This window comes from Cryptomeria japonica, chromosome 3, assembly GCF_030272615.1.
Source record: "Cryptomeria japonica chromosome 3, Sugi_1.0, whole genome shotgun sequence".
Taxonomy (NCBI): Eukaryota; Viridiplantae; Streptophyta; class Pinopsida; order Cupressales; family Cupressaceae; genus Cryptomeria; species Cryptomeria japonica.
In genome coordinates, this window is record NC_081407.1 from 661908894 (window position 1) to 661933979 (window position 25086).

General features: G+C 33.3%; 2 protein-coding genes and 1 long non-coding RNA gene across 6 annotated transcripts in view; 2 read left to right on the forward strand and 1 right to left on the reverse strand.

Moving 5' to 3' along the window:
• The window catches only part of LOC131068414 (immune-associated nucleotide-binding protein 9), a 59512-nt gene extending 49279 nt beyond the window's left edge, over positions 1–10233 (forward strand). For both annotated transcript variants that reach the window (XM_058003605.2, XM_059218518.1), the window contains exon 6: positions 9839–10233. In XM_058003605.2, coding sequence (XP_057859588.2) covers positions 9839–9970 — 132 coding nt within the window. In that variant the 3' untranslated portion in view covers positions 9971–10233. The remainder of the gene's footprint in view (positions 1–9838) is intronic.
• Positions 10234–13131: 2898 nt separating this feature from the next.
• LOC131068415 (uncharacterized) lies at positions 13132–22261 on the reverse strand. Its single transcript, XR_009112008.1, has 2 exons — positions 22011–22261; positions 13132–16502 (listed from the first exon to the last, which is right to left on the reverse strand). It is a non-coding gene; the product is annotated as an uncharacterized LOC131068415 (long non-coding RNA).
• Positions 22262–22314: 53 nt separating this feature from the next.
• LOC131068413 (immune-associated nucleotide-binding protein 9) overlaps positions 22315–25086 on the forward strand; it is an 84681-nt gene continuing 81909 nt past the window's right edge. The window contains exons 1-2 of one of the 3 annotated variants that reach the window (XM_058003602.1): positions 22315–22404; positions 22851–23043. In XM_058003602.1, coding sequence (XP_057859585.1) covers positions 22339–22404; positions 22851–23043 — 259 coding nt within the window. In that variant the 5' untranslated portion in view covers positions 22315–22338. Of the gene's footprint in view, positions 22405–22493; positions 22740–22850; positions 23044–25086 lie in introns of those variants that run through there. The other 2 variants (XM_058003604.2, XM_058003603.2) reach the window with 2 other exon arrangements.

The window sequence follows — 25086 nt, forward strand, 5'->3', positions numbered from 1 at the left end:
TAACACAAGTGCTATCAATATTTCCAAGAATCCGGTTTTGCATTCTAGAACCAAGCACTTTGAGCTTAAGTATCATTTCTTGAGGGAAAAGGTTTAGAACAAAGAGATTGCACTGGAACATGTTTCCAGCAAGGAGCAGTTAGCAGACATATTCACCAAGCCTCTCCCAAAGGCTACATTTACCTACTTAAGAGGTGAATTAGTGGTGTTGCCCCTTCAGGAGGTGAACTAAGGTATGAGCTCCACATCAGTCAAGTATTGCATTGTCAAATCTTTTCAAGATTGATGTGCTGAAGGATGCTACTCCTCAGGGGGAGAAACATAATGGATTATGGAAGCTTGTGTCTCCACTTTGGCATTGTTGTCAAAGGGGGAGAAGATGTGAAGTAGAGAATATATCTGCAGAAATTGGGGAGAAGAAGTGAAGCGGAGAGATATCCTTGTATATTGCCATCAATGCCAAAGGGGGAGATTGTTGGCATTATGTCAACCGGTATGAGAACATGATGACATTGTATGTTGTCATTGATGTTAATATGTTGTAGAAAAGAGAACCGGTATGTTACCAAGAACCGGTATATGTGAGATTCGGTATAACATTGTGAACTAGTATATGTGCCAAAGAGAAGCGGTGTGCTTGTTCAAGGTGAACCGGCATGTGGTTATGGGAACTGGTACATGGAAGTTTTGTATGACTACCAGTTGGTAGTCTCAACTTAAGGGTTTCCGGTTGAAGTGCTTCAAGCCTGTGTGACTTTGTGTGATGAGTTAGCATTGTAACAAAGAACACATCATTTTGCCACATCAGTCTTGTGCGCGTGAAGGATCTTGCATGAAGGAGATTGTTCCTATCTACCTCGGGAATGTGTGAAGTTTGTAAATGGTGAAAACAAGTGATGGGTTATCAGCCGCTATAAAAGCGATGGAGAATGAATGATGGAGAATATCTTGAGATCGGTTCAAGATGGTTGCATTTAATGCAATATGCTCAACGGTTAGGATTGAACCATTTCAATTGTTTAACCGAAAAAGTTTAGGGTTCAGGTTTTATGCTACCGACCTATCTGTTTCCTATAAGGTTGATGTTGTGTTTTTTTTGAAGTTGTTGGCAAATGTGGTGTGTGTATCTAAGTACGGAGATAAATGATTCTTGCCAGACCGGATAAGAGGATTGATACCTACAGAGTGTAAGTGCAGAAGGAGAAGAGGAACTAAAGCGGATCTACATTGGCATTGAGTGTTGTTATCAGATCATTGTAATACCTGTTGATCTCTAACCACCTCAAAAGTTGGAAAATCCCCTAACAGGGTAGCTCTAACCAGCTTACTATAAATCCTTTAACAGGGTGACTCAAATTCATTGAGTTCTTGGAATCCTCTAATAAGGTAACCTTTAACAGGGTTTAACCCTTAACCGAGTATTTTAGCCATTCCTTAACCTAGTGATCCCTAGTAGGATCAGTTCCTAACAGAACCTGTTTTAATAAGTCTTTAACCAGACTAGGATCCTAACACAGCAAAATTTTAAAGAGTTCAAAATAGCTTGTGGGTATTCATCCCCACCATGGTTTTTCCCAATTGGGTTTCCTCGTGAAAAATCTGCGTGTCATGTGTGATGTTTTTCATGTGATGGTTCAAGTGATTTGTGTCTGAAGGTAAATCATGTTGATCTCATTGTTTATATATTTTGATGATAGATTACTTGTTCTTGCACTAGAGTGAAATGGAAATGAAGTATTAGATTGTATGAAAAGATAATTGTCAACCGATTAATGCTTGTCATAGTCATTCATAGCTTTACCAGTTGTACTCTATTTTAGACTGGTGTTAGTGTTCATTTGTAGTGATTATTGTCTAACTGGTTTGAGGAAAGTGTTTTTGTCTGTACTGATTCACGCCCCCCCTCTCAGTACCGGTTTGGTACTAACTATTCATCATTGAGTTATCATACTTAATGTTTGCAACTATGTATAAAGGGCCATCGGATACTCTAATGGTCTCGCTAGGGTCAAATGTAATACAAGGATCCTTAGGTAAATCCTCTATTTCTACCATATTAACGAAGTTTGGAGCCATAGATGTGATTTATTCAGAAGAGAGAGAATTAGGCACAATCTCAATAACATTAGAGGTATGAGATGGCAAGGGATCAAGGAAAATCTAAAGATTTTGATTAGAGGAGCTACTGATATATTACCTTTATCATTCACACCTGCCGCAGATATAGTATTATTATCAATCAAGTCTTGAATCTTATTCTTCAATGCGAAACGTTTGGTAGTATCATGGCCAAGCTAATGATGAAATTAACAAAACGAATTGTTATCAAAATAAGGAGATGTAAGTTTTGAAGGATCAATTTATTTTGTAGGAGGAAGTTTGATAACATTTATGTGCAACAACTGAGACATAATACTATGTAAAGATTCATTCAAAGAAGCAAACTATACTTTTCTTTTGAATTTTTTTGAAATAGAAAGCACACCTGTTGTAGCATTCACATTGTGGTTATTGATTGGATCATTGAAATTGATGAAACTTTTTTGTTTGTTTGAACTTCACAAATGATTGTTGAACACTCTCCCCCTTATCACTCGGAGCCATAGGAGTAGATTGCTCCATTTGACTCATAGCCAGTTGATAATTGTGGAGTGTTGCGGGCAACTACGGAAAGGAAGTAAACTCAGACAAAAGAAGCTTTTCCCTGATATCTTTTGGTAAATTAGAAATGGAAATTCTTTGAATATAATTATTAGGTACATGAAAAGAAATTTGAGCACACAAATGCTTATATCTAACAATGAAATTAGTCATTTTTTCTTTAACACCCTGTTTACAATGCATTAAATTAGTCAACATGATTTTATGACCAATGTTGTTTTGAAATTGTTGGATGAAAGCATTTTCCAATTGTTGAAAGGAAGTGATAGAATAAGAAGGAAAAGAGCAATACCATTGTAAAGCCTTATCTCTTAGTGTTCTTGTAAACGATTTTGCAAGTAATCTTTGATCATAAGAAAAATCAGTACACAAGATTTGAAATGTTTTGACATGCATAAGAGGATCTCTTTTTCCATTATAGAGTTCCAATTGAGGGATCTCCACATGTTTAGGTGGCACAACTTTAACAATATCAAGAGAAAGTGGGCTCGCAACATCAAAGGTGGGCACACTAAACTTGGATTGATTCATAGAAGCAATTTTTTGTTGTAAGGAAGACACTATTTGAGCCAGATTGTTAATTGTTGCTTTGGTAGAAGAATTGATGTTAGACATAGGTGATTGAGAAGGTGGTGTGATTCTATTGAAAGAATCTATGGACTAAGAATAAGGTGGTGTGACATTATGGTAAGTAGGCATGGGTGATGATTAGGTATGAAAAGGGACACTCAAAGGAGGTTTAAAGTTGTTGAAGGAATTGCCCCTTGTGTCACACTGATTGGTTGAGGAATAATAGGAATACTCATGGAAGACATGGGTAAAGATGGAGGATCAAATGAAGAAGAGGGATTTCCCCCATGACAAATGGTTGTAGGGATGACATGTTGTGTTGAAGTAGCCATGATGTTGGATTTGAAAGTAGGAATATTAGTCATAGTAGTCAAAGGAATTGAAGGATTGACTTGTATTGAAGGTTGTGAATAACCTAGGATTTCAACACAACTATTGATAGGCATGACATTAGAATCAACAATATGTGCAATACCACACAATATTTCAATTCCATTCTTATCACTTTGAATCATGCACTTAAGGTCTTCAATTAATGGAAGAGCTTCACTATTAGGGTATTCTTGGGACATCGAGTGTTGAAAGTTATCAAATTGAATGTCCAATGTAGAAAGTTGATCTAAACAAACCCTAGTTAAAGATTCTTCTTCATCATGGGATTCATCAATGGGGTGAATAGGCACATGATTAGGATGGGAAGAATTAGCATGATCCTCATTAAAGAAGTCACCCAAATTAGACTCTATGTCCTCGGTAATTAAACCTTGGGAAGCCTTAATTCTAATGCTTCATCTAATGGGGATAGGATAGGTAGGACTAATAGTGGTAAAACTCATGCACTAGAGGGAAAATTTGAATTTTGAATTGTGCAACAAAGCTTACAAAATTGAGTAATGTAAAATTTAATAAAATAATGATTATACAATTTGATCTTTGTTGGAAGAATGGAATGACACAATTTCCAAAAATGAAAGGAAATTGGAATTTTAAAATTGGGGCCAAGGGAAAACCACTTAATTTTAAAATCAAGGCAGACTATAATTAACCTCTTAATTTTAAAAACTTTCTTGAAAGTTGAAATGTTGAATTTTGAAGGTATTTCCGATTCTAGAGGGATAAAAAATTGATAAAATCAGCCAATCTTCTAGAATTAGGCTAGTAAATACAGTCATAATAGTCTCCCAAAATTTTGGGAAAAAAATCGAGGACCATGGCAGGAATGCACATGGTCCGACCAACTTTTTTCAAAATTTTCAGGGATGGATATTACAATGATTTTTAAAGCTAACCCCCAAAAATCGGCAATTTTATGATCTCTAGATGGGCGAAATGAAGGCACAAATGTGAAAATAGGAACCTATTAAGGTTTTGAAGAAAAAGAGGAATTGAATTGCAATTTTGAAAAGGGTCAAATCTAACGGATAGGGACACCTTGGAAAAATTTTAGAATTCTGAATTGAAATGAAATTGATTTGAAATTTACACAAAATCCAATCAAAATGACCTAACCACTTAATTTTAAAATTTGAATTTTGGGAAAAAGGGGGGTAATTGAAAATTTGAATTGTAGGATTGAAGACAAGTCTGAGAACAATCAGAAATTGGAAAATTAAATCGAAATCTAATTTTTGCAAAAGTTCAAGATGATTTTTGAAAATTAGGGTTTTCACAAGTAACCTCTTAATTTTTTAAATTTAATTTGCAAATTGAACAAGACAAGGAGGAAATTGAATTCGACAAATTTTTTTTTTTTCAGATCTAAGATAACCACAAGCAATTTTTACAAATCACAAGTTTAATTTTAATTAAAAACTAGGATTTTTAATGATTTAACCACTAAGTTTGCAGAAATTGAAAACTTGTAAATGAAAAATATGCAATTTTGTTCAAAGGAAACCATGCAAGACGTCAGGTACACCAAAATGTAATGGTGGGAAAATGGTGAATGATAGATCAAGAGGAAAACTACCCTTTCCCTTAGAGAGAGATGAGAGTCTCACTATTGACTATCCTTCAAACACTTTTCACCATGTTACATTAGGAAGAGGAGAGGATAATTCACTAGATTCAATCTCTCCACACAAAGATGGTAGATTGAATTTTTATTGAATTGGGAATGATAAGTTGATCCCCTCTTCCTTGTTTGAAATGGAAAGGAATTGATTGAATTATGTAATGCAAAGGTGACAAAGAATTGATTATAACCTAAGATTGGAATAGGGGATGAAGCTATGCAGATCTGGCAGTAATATGTTGAGATGAAGTCACCCCATGAATTTGAGGAAAATTTGCTTGGACCGTGGTGGGAATGTACATGGTCCTCCGAAAAATCCACGAAATGAAAATGGTTTTGTTGCCTCTGCAAATGGAGCCCAAATTTGAAAGTACAGATTGGTACCTGCAACCTACACATAGTAAAGAAAGGAAAATAGGTTGGGATTAGGGGTTTGCCTTTAGGTCAAAGCCCAGTTTTGGAATTAACCAAGTAATGAAAGAAAGTACTTGCAAGTTGATGTAAATGAAAGACTGAATTAAATATCACCTCAAGGGAGGTTATGATAGCAATGTTGATAGAAAATCTTGTGTGGAATTGAATGTTGAAATCAATCTCCTCTTCAATGGTTGAATCCTTGACTTGAATTCAATACCTAGCCTTGAAGGGAGACTTCAGAATGCTCAATTCTGCAAAAGAATGCTTGAATGCTCTTGTATACTTGATCGCTTATGCAACTTGAATCTATCCAACTTTGCCCTATCCAACCTTATGAAAATGAGAGGATGAATGCCCCTTAAATACATGTTAGTGGATTTGATTTTCGTCAAGGGCTAACATCAAGGGAGTTTCTCGTCCAATGCACAACCAACAATGCAACCCTAGGAAGGGTCTTTCCCAAAATGGGGTAGGGACAGGGCTTCCACACCCCTATCCTGGAAGGACAAGGGCACCACGCCCCTGTCCAAGGGGGGACAGTGGTGCCATGCCCTTGTCCTACACTTTTCTCCAAGGTAGAGAGCAGGCGAGATGGTAGAGAGGCCAAGGAAGTTGTTTCTAAGGGCTGAGCAATCTTCTATCTTCGATTAGGCTAGAGGATTCAAACTCACATGCTTTAGGACCCTAGTGCAGTCAAAAATTGGTAGGGTCGCAATTTTATGACACTACATGAACATAAATTATTCTTAGGCCTATCTCTATCATCTATTCTCTTATTTCTATTATTGAATCTATAATTGTCCTTTCCCTTATTATTATCATCAACTCTCTTGTCATCATCTTCCTTGTTAGTACATCTAGAAGCATAATTTCTTCCACAATTGAAACACTTGAAGGGTAGCTTATATTTGTAATTTTTAGATCCTTTCTTCAATCTTCTCACAATTTTTTTTTCTATATCATTCATGTCATTTCTTTGTTCGTGTTTATCCTCACTCTTCTTGGTATCTTTGAATGTTATTTCTTTCTTTTCTTCTAGTAAATTGTCTAGCGAAACAATATCAAAGGTAGAGAGTGAGCTATAGAGATGATTTGAAGTGTATTTGTCCATATCAATACTTCCTTCAATGAAATACTTCTTAGCTTTGTAGCCTCTTGGAAGTGTTAACATGAATTTTATCATAACCTCAGCTTCTTCAAATTTTACACTTATACCTCTAATTGCACTCACAATCTCATTTACTCAATGAAGATAGCCTTCAATTTTATCATTGTTAGGCAATCTCACATATTCTCAAACTTGTGCTTTAGATTTTTTAACTTGGTTTGCTTCATCTTCAAATCACCTTCACATACACTACTCAGCTTCTCCTAGATTTCTTTAGAAAAATTCAACCCCATAACTCTAGCAATTATTAGATCACTTAAGCAATTGATAATTTCTGATCTAGTCTTTGTATTATTCTCATGTGTCTTGGCCACATCTAAATTCAAAAGACCAATTTTCAGAGTATGATATCTAGTTATTATAATATTTGTTATTTAAATCAATAAAGATTCCAAATGATATTCCACCATTTCCTTCCAATAATAGTAAATTGTGCCATCCAACTTTAGTGATTTGTAATTAACTTTATGCACTATTCTGAATATTCTTCAAGTAGTTAAGCTTCTCTAAGATAAACCTTACTCTGATACCAATTGATGAACACACCATAATGTTAAGAGGGGGGCTGAATAATTTCACGAGCATTTGTTTATGAGGATCATTGAGTTCCTAAATATTCGAGGAGAGTATCTTGATTTGGAGGTAAGGTAGGAGCAATACTACTCCAAAGTATTTTGACAACCATTAGCCACATCACAATGACCGTTAACTACCTTATTTTCTTAGTAGAGTTTTTGCAAACCTTTCCATCCATCCCCATATCAATCATTTTCCTACTAGAAGTCAAAGGAATATTCACACTAGCCAACCTAGAAGAGGAAGATTTCTCCATAGCAGGGGTCCAAGAAGACTCTAGATACCCACAAGCTAACTTCAAAGGTGTCACCCCTTGGATAGGGAAGACCACAATTGGCGACACAAAGTTTGGAAACATCCCAATACTAGCAAGCACCTGGGGGGTGCTTAGATGGACAAAAGAAATGATGTTTATCACTTGGGAGGAAAGAGGAACCACCTAGTCCACTAAAGAGGTATCTTGTTCCATACCTCCACCACCAATGCTAGGAAGAGGAATCATCACTTTCAGTGAGACTTCATAAGGGGAAAGGCTAACCATAAAAAGGGAGGGGTTTGACACCAAATCTATATCCATAGATATAGTAGCCACAAAACCTGACAACACCTAAACTAGATCAAGGGCCTATTTATGCCATAGAGGGTCACCCTTAGAGGGATTCTATGTTTGATTGGAGGTTTCCAATGTAGAGGAATAATCCAAAGTCCTCTTATCCTTTTCCTTAAAGGAATTTTTGAATCTCCTAGAAGGCCACTTATTGGAAAGGTGGCATGTCGATGAGAAAAGCTGACAAAAAAGTGTATAGTTCTCATATTCCAATGACTAAGTTAAATCACCAAGATGAGAAGTCATGATAGGAGCAATACCCACAAAAAAGAACACATAGACCAATCTCAACCTTTGTTTAGTAATAGCATCAAGAGAAATTAATTGCCCAAATGAATTAGCCAACCCTGTAATGATTTCTTTATCCTAAAACTGCGTACCTAGTCCTAGGAGACAACCCCAATTTGGAATACTACCAGCCAGGTGGGATTTCAACTTAAACCCATGACACCACTTGCAAAGAAGAAGTTGTTATTTCCCAAAAAACTAGGGGCCATAAGAGAGGATAAGAACACTATCCTCCTTTAGAGAGAACAAGAAATAAACATACCTCTAGGTAGCACTAAAACCAACACACTTCCCTTTATAGCCCATCTCGATGCCACCCATTTACTAACAAAAGAAATCTCTCACTGTCAACCCATGAACTTTCCCACCATGGCATTCTCCATTTTAGCTAAAGAATGATTAAGTGAGGAATCCTTGATATTAACCCACGTACCATTCTCAAACCTCTTAATTAACACATCATTTGTCGGTGTAAACTGCTTGTTGTTGAATAGATCCTTCCAACACCCTTGGGGAGAATTACTAGACAATGGGCCAAAAGGAGACTCGATCCAAATAGCACCTCCAATGAAAATATTTGAAGGTGACAAAGAAGAGATAGAGAAGCTCCCACCCACCCCATGGGAACCCACATCCTAAACAATATCAATAAATAGGTAAAAGTAGTCCACAAAATCTATTAGAGGAATGCACTTGCAAAATCTCTAGAACCACAAACACAATCAAAACAAATCTCGCCACATAAACCTTACTAGGCTTCCCTTGCACCTCACCATGCCGCTCCTACCCATTGCTTGTCATGCTCATTTTCAAAAAGCTTATAGAAATAACTATAATGTTATAATAATAAGAATTATATAATAATTTTATCATTAACAATATAGTACTAATTATTTTAATTATGTATTAATAGAAAATAACAACAAAATAATAAATTTGTTAAAATTTATACTATAATATTAATATACAATTATAATATATTTTTTTTTGGTCAAGATATAAAACTCTATAAGTTAAATATATTTTTTTATGTTAAATGGGAATAAGGTTATTTATTTTTAATCTGTACTGTCTATTAATTTAACAAACTTCATTTCTTTCTATTTATTTTTCATTAATGACTATTTAATTTTTGTATTATATATATATGAAAAATAATTAATACTAAGAATAATTTAGATTTGTGAAAATGATATATTTTTCTTTCTTTCTTAAATTTGTGTGTACCAACTAAGCTTCATGCACACAATGTCACCAAAGGTAGCAGGTCTGAGTCACAAGCCTTTCTTTTTTTAAATCAAATGACTTTTATCCACCTCCTACTAATAATTTTGTAATTCTTATTATAAAACAAATGTATCTATCTTGTATATTTATTAATCACACTCCAAAATCTACAGACATTTTAGACTCTGACTATCTATACCACTTTCTTGTAATATAATATATTTTAATAAAAACTAATTATTTATTGTAAATAATAATTTCAAAGAAAAAGAATTAATACTAATGAAAATTGCATACTGTGTGGTTTCAGATGGCACAGAACATGAGCTCTATGCAAGAGAAGATGGATACAGCGGACCGGAATTCGAGGCAGACAATACAATATATGCAAGACCAAATTAATTCTCTGCATAGAAGTAGATATGGATACTATCGTTATTAGATTGATGCTCAGTATCATGATTAAAACCAACATAATATGTGTTCTTAAGAACAATATTGTCTTTACGAAGATAGAATATGTGATTATGCTAAATTTCTGAATTATATGATCCGAATTTGAAATTCCTCTACGTAGCCTACGTATCAGGGAATAAACATCTATATTATGTGCTAGGAACACTCCAGTTATGAACATAAAAGGAAATGCTTCATTTGATAATTATTATCCATGCCATTATATGAGCTATGGGTTATTTGACTGAAGTTGGGATTCTAGTTTATAATTATTTTATATATTTAAAAAGATCTATTCAACCATATTTATCATTGCCATGTTTTCAATAGAGAGATTAAATTTTGATGAGGTTTATGTTTAAGTTATCTCTATCATGAAGATCTAACGCCTTCATTATATGAGTGTGGTGGTGATGATTGTATATTTATCTAGGATCTATCATATTTAAAGAATCTTTCATCTTATATTTATACAAGAATCGAAACAAAATAAGCTATCAATAAATAATGTTTGAATGCTTTTTATTCATATAATTAGAATTTACTTGCTCAAACTAATATTCAATTCTTGGAAATAAAAGATTTTATCTCAATGGAGAGATTAAATTTTGATGAGGTTTACGTTTTAAGTTATCTTTATCATGAAGATCAAACGCCTTCATTATATGAGTGTACTGGTGATGATTGTATATTTATCTAGGATCTATCATATTTAAAGAATCTTTCATATGTTGATTATTATATTTATACAAGAATCAAAACAAAATAAGAATTAAAAATAATATTAAAAATTTCTTACTCTAATTTCATGTAAATTTTTGATAGAGTGGAAAAAGATATGCTATGAATAAATAATGTTTGAATATTTTATATTCATTTAATTATAATTCACTGGATTCCATGCTTGAGTTTATTTTAGATGCAAATGAATGGTCCTGGAATCTAATTGATGATATCTAAAAATATAAAAATTGTGATAATAAATATAAAATTATATACAAATATAACAAATTTTCAAAATAAAATATACAAAGTTAGTTAAGGATCAAAATGGATGATAGGGCAATATGTTCAATGTCTTATTTTTATTTTGCAATTGTAAAGATCAAGATTGTGATTGGAAGGACAACTTACACCAATATACATGATCTAGTTGGATCTAAGTCTAATATGATTAGATTATTATGAATTGGATTACTAATTTGAATAAGACATATAAATCAATTAAATTGAGATTGTGTATATAAGCATACAAATAAACAATGCATAAGACTAGATATAAACAAAACTCAATATCCAAACCTAAATTGTACATAAAATACAACATCTATAATTGTATAAATATATTAAATCATTACCTTATATAAAAAATAAAACCAATTCAAAGATACAATTTTTATTATTAAAACAAATTTTAAAACTCCCTCTTCAATAAACCATTTACTAAACTTATCAAATACACAAAGACTTAAATCTAGTATATTATTTTTTATATATAGATTTATTTTCATTCTTAAAATGTCATAAATATACTTTATATTAGATTAAATAGGCAAGGACCCCAACCCTTATACATCCAAATAAAAACCAACCATCAATCAAAAAGTAAAACAAGAACTTGGAAATCAACACCACCATTGAAACAAATATGTTAATTACTAAGAATTGAGTTTTAAAATTTGATGGGGATAGTGGTACTACTACATATGCTATATATATACTACATAGAGAGGGGTTTTAAGACGATATTTGAGACAATTTTTGAGTGAATTGTCTTAACTTGAGACACCACTACATATGCTATATATATACTACATAGAGAGGGGTTTTAAGACGATATTTGAGACAATTTTTGAGTGAATTGTCTTAACTTGAGACAAAATAAAACTTCTGTATTGTCTTAAATATTGTCTTTAAGTGAGTGTCTTAAATTATTATCTTAACTAATTATCTTTATAAAGACAATAAAAAACACTATTCAGATAAATCAATATTGTTAAATATAAACTACAATATCATTGATTAATTCATGTTAGGGCATGATGGAATTGAACCACCAACCTCCTGCTTGTAAAGAAGTTGCTCTTCCATTTGAGCTAGCACCCTTTAAAGAATAATTTTATCATTTAGAATTTTGAGTATCAAAACACCCTTTGGTTTAGTAGTGAGTTTTAAGTCTAAATAATGCTTGAGAACATGTGACCATTTTTCTATCCATTTTGTATTTTTGTATTAAACAACTTTTTTGTTGCCTTGAAAATAAAATAACTATGTGTTTCTTAGACAAAACCTTAGAAAATCTATCTAGCTCTATGCAACACAAAGAGAATGTACAAAAAAATTGAATGATACATTTATGTTTGTGAATTTGCAACTAGATGGTCTAATTCTAATCCTCAGTGTGAACCTGTTCAATGCAAAATAGGCATAAATCAATAGTCTACAAATTCAAATGACCCTTTTGCTAACCGAATTTCATCAAACACTTAAAATGGATTCTAAAACCAACTCTTTGAAATCTTGGAAGTAATTTATAACATGATATTTATACAAATGAATATCTAGATAAAAACATGTTAAATTTCTGGAATTTCAAATTTCCAACCTCCAGATTTATGTTTGAGCTAAAACTAAAGAAACTTTGGTGACAATATATCTTAACCCTGATGTCAAAGTTTTGTCCTTCATAATCATGTCTTCCCTTTCACCTCCTTCCACCTGCCCTCCCATAGGTTTCTTATGTCCATTCATGAGATATAGGTTTAGTTAACTTGATGAACATCTATGTAGAATAGCTTTTCCATCAAAAAAGTTCCTCTTCATTATATAGTGAGAGAAACCATTAAATGTTATGTATTCAGTAGTATTAGAGGCACATACCAAAATTCCAAGATTATTTTTGATAAAAGAAGCAACTTATACTATCAAAATAAAATGTTCCTATTCTAATACCAAAATCCCAAGATTATTTTTGATAAAAGAAGCAACTTATACTATCAAAATAAAATGTTCCTATTCTAATATCAAAATCCCAAGATTATTTTTGATAAAAGAAGCAATTTATACTATCAAAATAAAATGTTCCTAGAAAATAGAACTCTATCTCTAAGAACAAAGAGAATGACAAAGGACACAAGATACTCAAAATGAAAATAATTTCATTGTGATATTTCTCTCATTAGGAAAATGCATTTTAAGAGTCAAGAATACTATAGATGCAAGAGAGTCAAAATTGAAGTTGTTCATCTATAGTCAACCCAGTTTGCAACCTCATGTTCCTGCAACATTTTGTCTAGCTCTCTAAAGTCACCCTCAGAATTGCACTGCCCTGAACGGTAACAAGACCGTTGTGAAACCTCCTCCATTTTATCTCCATAGTTTTCCCTCGTCAGACAACAATATTTTAATAAAATAATTTTTCTTTCTGAAATTCCTATGAAATAATTTTCTGGTTCAATGATTCTCCAAATTGCATTTTGATTCTACTAAAACATAGCATTTATAATTTTTTAAGCATACTTTAGTAATTTTAGAAATTTAAAAATTATGTAATACACAAAATAATGAGTACCTATTGTCAATCCTGCAGGTTAATTTACCATTAATAATATGATGAAATTCTGCATGAGGAGAATAAGACCAGAAATTTGTCTGGCTATGCTGCAATTATCCAAGACTCTAAAACAACCAAGCAAATTATTAGTATATTATTTGATAGATTCCCAAATAACACAAAACCATTCATTTTAATGTTTTTTCAATTAATACATTAAGACAGGGATCATAAATATAAAAATTATCAATGAATCACAATGCAACAAATCATTGTAAATAACTTGCTACATTACATACAAGAGTAATTTATTATAGCTAAGGAGCAATTTTTGGTTAAAATCATTAGCGTGGAGGGATGGTCATCAATGAAAATGAAGGACAACTTGTTTCCTCATTAAGGATTCTAGTCCAAAGGCAAATAGAGGTCATAGTGGTAGAGAGAATGTGGGCTATGATGCATACAAATGGAAGGATCACAAATGATAGTCATATGGATGGGAAAGAAAGTTAATGGACAACTATGAGCCCATATCTATGTTGTTGAGAATACAACACCATTAAGGATGACAGTTGCAAGTGGAAAAATAAAGGTTAATAAAGGGAATAGTAGTGATGCTTCACTATGTATTAGGCCCATGAGATAGTCAACATGGGAGGTATGATACAGTTTCAAAATAGTCCATGAACATCATACAAGGGTAACATTCTAAGTTCTAACACAAAGGCTACAGTGATGAGACTAATCGTCCCGTGGCAACATTTTTGAACAACAACATAAGGTTAGAAATCATTATGCTAGGTGACAACTTCATGTTGGATGAATAGAAGACATCACTATTATGAGGAGCAAAGAGGATAATACTGTCATGGACAAAACATTGAGAACCAAATGGCAATCACAAGGGCCTAATAGTAGAAGTGAGTACAATGCCATGATAGAGCAAAAAGAAAAATAGGTCTTGAGAGCAGCAATACAAATATCTCTTGTTTAGATAACACCACACAAAATAAAGAATCCAAAATGAAAAGAATGCATTCAAGGGTTTTGTTGGAAATACTTGAGAAATAACGATCACTACTTTGACAACAAATACATAACACAGAGGTCCCAAATGAGAGGTATGTGAAAGAAAACAAGGTTGGCTTAATCACTGACATAGTTGCAAAATGAGGAGTCATCACAATGATGTACATGTGTTCAATAGTAATAGCTCAAAGATAATGAATAGGGCAGTCCAATGGATATAATACAAAGACTGTAAACATGCATAAAAGAAGACTCCAGGCCTAAAAAGACCTATACAAACCCTATGACAATCACACATAGGGGAAAATAGAAAATCACAAGTTTGTAAAGAAGGAAGAATTCATGAGTTGAAAATGTATGAGTCATGATGCATAATAATTTTTATTAGACTCTTATGGCATTTTGGTTCATTGACTTCACTGAAAACACAGTTGGGACAATCCTATTTTGGGGGGCTATATGGGCACATTTTAAAAACTTATTTCTATCCAAAGAAGCCATCAAAATATAGTTTCTAACCCAATTTGAATTTTTCAATTTTTATACCAAACGAAAAAGATGTGGCCAAAATACCCACTAGGTATCACAAAGAAACTTAGGGACAAGATACGAACAAAGTTAGGACAGTCAATTTTTGGATGACCAAATTATTGAATCTCTAAAACCTTTTTCTATAAGGCATATTCTCCTATGAATCTAGTTTATAACACAAATTGAGTCACCCAATTTTGATATCATATGAGAAAGTTATGTCCAAAATATTGACTGCCTATCATAAATCTGCACTACTTAAGCTCACATTTTCCAGTTGTTCATTGGCAAATTCTACCAATCAATTCTTCTTTTATTCAAAAATTGTTTCTATTGGATATTAAAAATTGAATATAATTTTATCTCCAATTGTAATTTCACCATCCATCATCAAATGAAAAAGATGTGGACAAAGTACCCACTAGGTGTCACACAAGAAACTCAAGGACATAGTAGGAACAGAGTTAGGGCAGTAAATTTTTGGATGACCAAATTGTTGAATCTATAAAATATGTTTCTAAGGAGTATTATCCTATGAATATAGTTTACAACACAATTTGAATCACTCAATTCCAATATCGTATGAGAAAGTTATGCCCAAAGTACTAACTGCTTATCCTAAATCTGCACTGCTAAAACTCACATTTTCGAGTTGTTCATTGGCACATTCTACCAATCAATTCTTCTTTTCTTCAAAACCTGTTTCTATTGGAAATAAAATATTGAATATAGTAATATCTCCAATTGGAATCATGTCAATCCATCATCAAACGAAAAATTTATACTAAAATTTTTGACTATTTGTCTAGGTGAGAATTTGAAAACTACAGTGAATGCCTAGGACAAAGATGAAATAGCCACAAATATAGCAGTGGAAATGCACAGTCTCAAAGGGATAGGATGGCTGTCCCAAGAATTCATTGTTGCAGCAAACAATCTCTTTACTGGTTGTGAGGTGTCACATAGTGAAAAGAGTAGCGTCCAAACAATAGAGTGAAGCCCTAGATAGATTTTAGAGACAAATCAACACAAAAGTACCTCACGAGTCTCAAAGCTATATCATGTCATACTATTATAAAAGAAAAACAATTATTCATGCTCCATATTGTTTCCTGTGTGTCGTAATGTGTTGACTCTATTCTACAATGCATGCACATTTTTCTTGTAGGATGCAATATGGTGTGTGTCTATCTATGAGGCTAGTAATCTCCATCGAATAAAATAGAAATTCACTAAGAAAAGATATATATGAACATTGACAATATACCAAGATGAAATTACAGTTATCTATAGAGAAAAGAAAAAGGATGGTGAAATTTACTTGATCTGCAGTTATCAACAATAATGGTTTTGCATTTATTTCACCATTGTTAAAAGTTGCAAACTTTGACATAATAGCCTGTGCCTGTGGAAGAACCACTACATCAATATGGGACTGATAAATAAAAGGTATGAAAACTAATAAATAGTATTTTGATCCAAACAAAAATCCCCTGGTTACATTCCACTTTTGGCATGATTTGGTAGAAAAATAAAATCGCAAGAAAAATTAAATAAGAAAATTATCTATTAAATAATGTTCACATGCGACAACTTAAGAAAAATTAGACCAACTACAGTAGAGAGTATCATCAGGTTGAAGTATAATAAACTTAAAGTTGTTTCCCATTACAATAAATACCAAATGTGGCTCATCACATTGGTTTGAATGTTTGATAAAAGAATGTTCTTGGATTGTCTATTTTACACTGTAATAATGTTGTTAGTATTAGATTTTATGGTAGTTGATTGGAAGCCACCAAACCAAGTGTCATTGTGTGCCTCTTGCGTGTGGCACCAACAACAATATTTTATTTTAAGTTGTTTAAGAGAATCCTTGTCTTTGCCATCTATATCTTGGTTTTTGTGTATTCAAGGTTGAAACATGGCATTTGTTTAAGTTGGAAGGCAAAGCTCATAATGCTTCTATCTCTAGGTATTAGGGTGAGTAAGAGATCATGCAAAGACTCGGCTTAGAGCAGCACAATCTCAAACAATCTCAAACAACCACTTAAGGTATACTTTTAAAGTAGTTGATGCTGCTCTGTTAGGCTTTATCAAAAATGTTTTCAGTGTATATAGCCAATCAAATACAAGGGAACAACACACAAGCACATCCATGTTTTTTAGTATTGTGCAAATTCGATTATGTGATGTGTTTTGTCATTAGTTAGGCGATTCAGGAATGTTTGTCTGTAGGTGACTAACTCATATTGTAAAAAAATAATTGAACACAATATTTTATTAAAAATTGAAAGATCATTATAAAGAGGTTCCTCTCCTTATAAACAGATTGGAGAACAAAACAATGCAAATAGATAAACATGACAACTCACCCAATACTAAAAATAAAAACTTAAAAAAACACTTGCCACAAAAGTGGCTTTATTACAATTTTAAGAAATGGATGAAAAGGGTACAGAAGGAGAGAATTACAATTTTAAGAAATGCATGAAAAGGATACAAAAGGCGAGAAACTTTCAGAAATGGAAATTGGGTTAAAAAGGCCTCTTCTTAGTGTTGGGTGTATGAAGCCCAACAGTCACATGGTTGTTTGTCTTCCCCAGAAGACTCTTCATTTCATATTTGATATGTTTATATAAATGGCTGTGTCCAGCCCATACATAATGTACTGTGTAATTAGATATTGGTTAATAAGAATTCTCCCTGCATTTCTGGTGGACGTAGCCACTTAGTGGTGAACCACGTTAAACCTTGTGTTGTGTGTTTTCTTTTCTACTATTTTGTATTAATTTCTTTGCTCGTTTATAACTAACAATTGGTATCAGAGCCACGGTTGGCTTGAGCAGAGATGGGATCCGATTGGATAGTTGATCCTGGAGTTGGGTGCTTTTATGTTATCAATAAACAAGCTGAAGTTTCAGATGATGAGGCTGAATCAGTCAACGAAAAATTTCTTGGTAGTCTAGACTCGGTAGAGAGTGATGTCCAAGTGGAGGTTGAAACAAAATGTCATTGGTGGGTTGGCTGGAAAAAGGAGGAGACTTTGGCTGAAGAAGAAGAGGGTTTGTTGTATTCGTTGTTTGAAGAAGAGATTGGTTGGTTTCCCTTCCAAGATGAGGAGGATGGCTCCCGGGGTGAGGAGGATGTAGTCTCGAATCTAGCGAATGAGGATGACCTTGAAGAAGAACAAGTAGATTGCAAAAGTAATGATTTATTGTTGCAGATTGTAGCAGTGGAGGCAGAGTGGAATGCATTGATTGCAGGTACTGCACAAGTTTCTAGCACAAAATACAACAAATTCATTTAGTGAGGCAATCATGAGAATTGGGAGTGACGTTTGTAGGCTATTCACACCTGTATGAGAGTTTTATATTCGGGTATTAAAATCTGATAATGGTGATCTAGATATTCTATTACGGGGGAGCACAAGAGCAAGAGACTTTGATGGAGGATTGTATTATGCATCAACAGATAGTAGTGTTCCTGATTATGGATTACTAGATGAAGTAGTTAGAGAATATGTTTTTAACTCTGATCTGACTTGGAGAGAATTAATTCGCACTATTCATGAACAGAGTTTGGCGATATTAAAATATTCTCAAGAGCTAGTTGTAGTATGAGCCTTGGAATGGAGATGCAAGGAATGTTACAGGTTGTGCTAGTTGGACTTCACAGGGGAGATTGTTGGGTGTATGAAGCCCAACAGTCACATGGTTGTTTGTCTTCCTCAGAAGACTCTTCATTTCATATTTGATATGTTTATATAAATGGCTGTGTGCAGCCCATACATAATGTACTATGTAATTGGATATTGGTTAATAAGAATTCTCCCTACATTTTTGGTGGATGTAGCCACTTAGTGGTGAACCACGTTAATCTTGTGTCTTGAATTCTTTGTTGTGTCTATTATTTTTTCTGTTGTTTTCTGTTCACTATTATGTGTTTTCTCTACTCGTTTTTTAATCTAACACTTAAAAAACGAGGAGCTGGTATTGGATTGATTCCAAATTCTAGCTCATAGATGGCCCTTGTGTTCAAATAATTTTTGTGCATTATTTGTAACTGAGCGTAACATCAAACTTTAGTTCCTTTACGTTTTATCAAGAAGAGTAATCCAGTGGGTAATACACTAAATTGTCAAATTCAATAGGTCTAGGTTTTAGGAGCAATCCACGAAGCAATATAATAACTTGTAGAGTTCAATTTGTTTAGAGTCTAAGCCAAGTTACTTACACCTAGTCACATATTCAACGTGTTATGAACTCATGCCAGGTTAGTTATTTATATTTATATTTATATATATATATATATATATATATACACACCTCATTTGCAGAACTCAAATGTGCTATGGGCATATGTCAAGTTACAAATACACTTCTTAAAACAATTTGTCATTTACAGTACCATTCGATCCATCCAATCCAATAGAATATGCATATTTGACTGAACTTCTGCTCATGATACATTGAATCCAACAATTGTTGTTTCCATATTGTTCTTGGAATTTGTAATCATAGGCATCTCTGAGGTATCAGTGTAGAACGTAAATTGACGGTTGTCAAGGAGTTTTATAACTGTAAGTACAAGCATGTTTTGAAAACAAAAGGAATGATACCTGCCAAAAAAAATTTGCATTTCTTTGCAACTGGCGAAGTGCTCAAATTCTTTGCAGGATCTTTTTCACAACTGCAATGGTTGTTGTAGTTCTATGAGCATTTATTGATTATTGTGGAAGTGAAAACTGTGGGAGTTTTAGAGGTGGAGGAATAATAATGTTCGATGTGAGTTCAGTGACTATAAAATATAGACCTATTGATCTACTTCCAATATTGATACCGGGGATCGTTGGAGGAGTAGCCAAAGCAGTATATAACTATCTTCTTGAGCATACTCTGAGAATATATGCCTCAATCAATCAGTAAATTCTCTCTAGGGCAAAAGTATACTTTGTACTAGATTGTGGCTAATACAATAAAAATTTGTATGTTCCTCCGTTCTTCGTTATTTTCTGTGACATCTTTTTCCTTGGATCAGCATTGGGTATGCAACTGCTTTAGTCTCCTAAAAAAAAATGATTTCCCATGTTTGAGAGTATGCCTCCAAGGTATTCTTCACTCTTTAAGGAGGAGGAAAATAATCAGAAGTGCAAGCTTCATCATTTTGTTCAGCATAAACCAAAGAGAGCTGGATGGAGATACTGATGAGTGACACTGCTGTAATTTTCCAAGACCTTTTGCTTGCCCCCATGAAATTAATTTCCTTCTCTAATGGTTTTGGGCTCATCTTGCATAGATAATTGAATCCCATGTGAGGCATTTTAAGATCAAAACACTTCAAACCTTCACCCTGAGGGCTCTTTCTCCTCAGCAAAAACTGAGTCGGGTCCGGTCCTGGCACCCACTTTCACATGGTTTGACTTTATTTTGTTATTATTGTGATGACGATTAGTCTCCTACTCCCATCCCATGGATGATCATGCAAATGTATGCTTGAAGGGCTGATAAAAATTCAAAGACATAAGCGAAGCCAGAGGTCTGACATGCATGGCATGGCCAGAGTATTTGGAATGGGAAGATGGCGACCCACATGTATACCAAACAACCCAATAGATAGAATGGTTCTTGGCAGGCTTCTTGAGGTCGCCACCATCATTGTTAAGGTATGGAAATTGTGTGAGCGTGATCACCATGGATGAATCTATAAGTATCGGAGCCTCGAAAACTTGAAATGCTTTTATTCTTGATGACCAAAGTTAGTGTGAAGCCCACCTGTGATGGACAGTAGGCCAATTGCATTTTGTGGATGGTATGTATGTTGTAATGCCTATTTTCCCTAGATCCCAGAACTGTTGGTGTGGAGGATCAAAGCATCTACTATGTAGAAAATATCGTTAGTTATTGCTATCATTAATGTGAATGCTTCAAACGAAAAAATTTGAAGATCAAAATTTATTAAGAGTCACAAAAGAAAGTTCGATCAAAGATTTCTAAATCTGTCAAATACGTCGCTATGCAAAAAGCGATCACTGTGAACTTGTGAAAAAGGTTGTTAGTATTACTGTGTGAAGAGATCGTGGGTTTCAGACAAAGCCATCAAAAGGATTGAGAAAGATTTTAGAAAGATTTTAGATCAAAGAAACAGTAGTATCGTAAGTTTTTAGTAGAAACAAACCTTAAACTTACATGTAAATGCCATTGACAGGTGTTCTCCTCTGAGACATGCATGCCCATCTCCCAAAATTGATAGGGCTCTTGAGATGTCCATGTCCCAGCATTAACAGGTCTCCTGAACGGTTAGACAGAATACATGCATAATGTGGAAGCGTGATAAAGACGCGTGGTCCATCATGCAAATTGTGGAGGCACTGCTCTCACTTTGTAGCCCGTGTTTGTCCACCATCAACGTTACCATTAAAACTTAAAACTCTAAAGCTAATATGGAAAAAAGCGAAAAGTAAAGCAACCCAATGTTTTTTTCCGGGGTTTTCAATTTATTTGTACTCCAGAAGCAGTCTGACGAGATCTTAAGACTCCCCAAAAATAGTGTTGCCGAATACAAAGAGAACATATCATGCCAAAGATTGATGTCAGACAAAATAAGCCGGCTAATTTCATCACTGCGAATAAATTCTTCACTAACAATATCTCTCGCCTAATATTTGTTAACCCTACCAATATCTCTCGCCTATGTGTGTTAACCGAACCCTAAGGAAGGAAAAAAATAAAATGAAATAAACGAACTAAAAAATACAGATAGGGTAAGCATGCACAGAAGATGTGAAAACATTCATGGGGCACATATTTATGCTCTTTCTATACTAAAAAAAAAAAAAGAATTTTAGAGAAACAAATCCCAAAATTAACTCTCAAACAGGACAATGATTCAATAGAGGGCAGACTGTAAATACCTGTTGGTGCGTGAGTGCTAAATTGTACAGGACGGCTCTCTGAAGGAATCCTCTATGTGGTAATAACATCGCTCTGTAACAGATGAACAATTGAAAAAGACATTCAAAAAATTCATTTCCCACCATTCCTCTATCCGTTCCCGCCTATTAGAAAATGCAATTTTTTTTTCTTAAATTTTTTAATTTAAGACAATTAAAATAGTTATAATTTTTACTTTAAAATAATTTAAATAATAACTTAAGTGTTTAAGACAAATGTTAATATTGTCTTAAAATAATGTCTTAAATTGCCCTCTTATGTAGTAGTATATCATCTTTGTGAGAGCATATGATGGTAGGGCTAAAACAGCATCTTGCTTTTCATCCTCGGAAATTATGTGTTCTCCACTCATGGGTGAGGGTGGAATCTGATTGCGAATTACGTTTACTTTGAAAATCCTGATATTCTTGTGGACACCAAAATTTTACGGTGGCCATTGATCATTCAATAGCCTCTCCTGTCTGCATCATTTCAGAATACAATCTTTGCGTGCCTTTTTCTATGCTATCTCCGAATACATTCTCTTCTCCAACATAAAATTACGTCATCTCTGGTTTTGCATTTATTCCTTGGACTCTAACATGCCTTATTTCCTACGCAACCATTGCTTCTCCTCTTTACATTCACTACAACGAGAAGAAATTTTTTGCTCTGGTCTTCGCTAGGATTAGCTGGAAATTGTTGAACTGGTGATTGAGAGAAACACCCGTTTGAGATTTTTTAATTTGTTTCTTAATACTTTTGATTTTGTTGCTTCATAAATTTAGAGAAACTTGACGACGTTTAATGTTGATTCGCAGTTAAGTTTGGCGAAATTAATAATGGATCCCACAACTCTGGTTTTAATTGGGCGTACTGGAAATGGCAAGAGTTCAACGGCTAATTCGATCCTTGGACGCAATGAGTTTGCGTCTGAAAGCAGTACTACATGTTGCCAGTTAGGGCAATGCGAGTGGAAGGACGGCCGAACTATAAATGTTGTGGACACACCTGGTAGAGAATTCAAACCGTTTTTCTAATTGCATTATATTTTATCGTGCATCTGATAAAAGTATTATAGGCTTTTTATAAGTTTGGGTAGACCCTATAAGAAATTATCATTTTCATTTTTCTTTTTGGTTTTAATTTTAGACTTGAACAATCATACAATCATAATGTTGAGGTTTCTATTTTCTCCTCCTAACTCATTGAGGTTCTTCTATATTGAATGTTCTAGGTAGTGTTTCTTTTCAATGCTTTGCATATAAAGTTTTTATTTTTCATTACATTTCAATGTTAGGAATTCAACATGGTGTCCTTTCAGTGAGCATGTTATATATATATATATATATAAACAATCATCTTTCTTATTTTTTTTAATTATTTAATAAAATACTTTCAAAGATAATGAATAGTGGTCAAGTGTCTAGGTTAGGATAGCATGAAAAATAATTTCACTATTTTATATATAGATTTCATCAAGGATAGTATTTTGTTTTAGAATATTTCATTTTATATTCTAACAAATGAATTGTATCATAATTTTCTTGTTAGTAAAGGGGATACATACATACATACATACATATGTATAAGTAAGTATGCATGTATCTAAGGAACTTTACTAGAAACTCATCTCATCTACAAATCAAAGGAATCCATAAAACCACCAAAAAATAATGTTCTTATAAATAATATATTGAAATGATCAAGTCCAATCATTATAAAGAATTTCAAGATACTATGAAGATTAAGATAAAGACAAGCACTCCAAATCCATAATAATCCAACTATGATTAATATAAGTGATCCATTTCACCAAAGAATATATAATAACATTGAATTAGGTAGGAATATGAATAAAAGATATATAATAAAAATTTTGTTTAAAGAAAACAATCTATTCAACAAAAGAAGAAAACCTCCAAGAAGAATCATAAAAGATCCAATTATTAAGAAGGATTAATAATTTTGGAATCCTTTTCATAAAATCTCCACTTCCAAACCACATCACATGTCTTTTCTAGAGCTAGAAGGATGGCTTGAGCTTAAATTTGATTATTTTTTCTAAACCCCATGAAGAAGAGAAAAATAAATGAACCAAACTGGTATTACCGCACCCAAATCCATTAATCATTGTTCCACCTAGAGTTCCATGATAAGAGCCACTTGTTCTAATTTAAAAAAAAAACTTAATTCTATAGGGGACCATTTTTCTACTATATTCAATTCGTTTAGAAGTTTAATCATAGACCTAGAATGAGTAGGTCCTACTAAATATCTCAAATATAATTGCCTCAAAATCTAAATATCATTACAAGTTAATATTTTTAGTGTTAGAAGAGGTACTATTAAAATAGTTCCATTTTAGCCTTCTTAGTCCTACTCACACTATGCTATAGCTCACCAAGTATCCCAACACTTGTTTGTAAAGTTCCGACTCTTGTTTCATATTTGGAGGGTTATTTAGAGGTTTATGCCTACTTTGCCACTTCTTCATCTTTTCCTTTATAATAAAGAATCTTATTTATATTTCATAATCATGTTAATGTGAAATTTTCATATTTCTCATTTATGAATTATTTTGATTTTTCAAGTAGATATTGACTACTCCAACATGGTATCAGAGAAAGCTTGCAACTACTATTGCATTCTATTTTAAAATTGTGAGGGAAATGAGTATCAAGTTTCAAATGGTGCATCTTAGATTGAAATAGACACTACCATTGCACACATAGTAGGCGAGAAATTAATATTTATATACAAAATGAATATACTCATAGAAATATTAAATTTTGAGGTTTTGAGGCCCGTCATTGGAGGCTTGTATGAAATTTTGTATAGTCAATTTGTATCTATATAATTGTATGATCACTATATTCTAAAATACAATTTGACTTGCATCATTTTATTTTAATCTTTGTGCATCAATTTTTGTACAGGTTTGACTCCCTACATAGGCATATTGTGGAATTTTAGATTTTTTTTTAGGTACCACCTATGTAGTGTTATTTTCATTTTGTTTAGTCCAAATACTATAAGTAAACATATTTTGTTGCT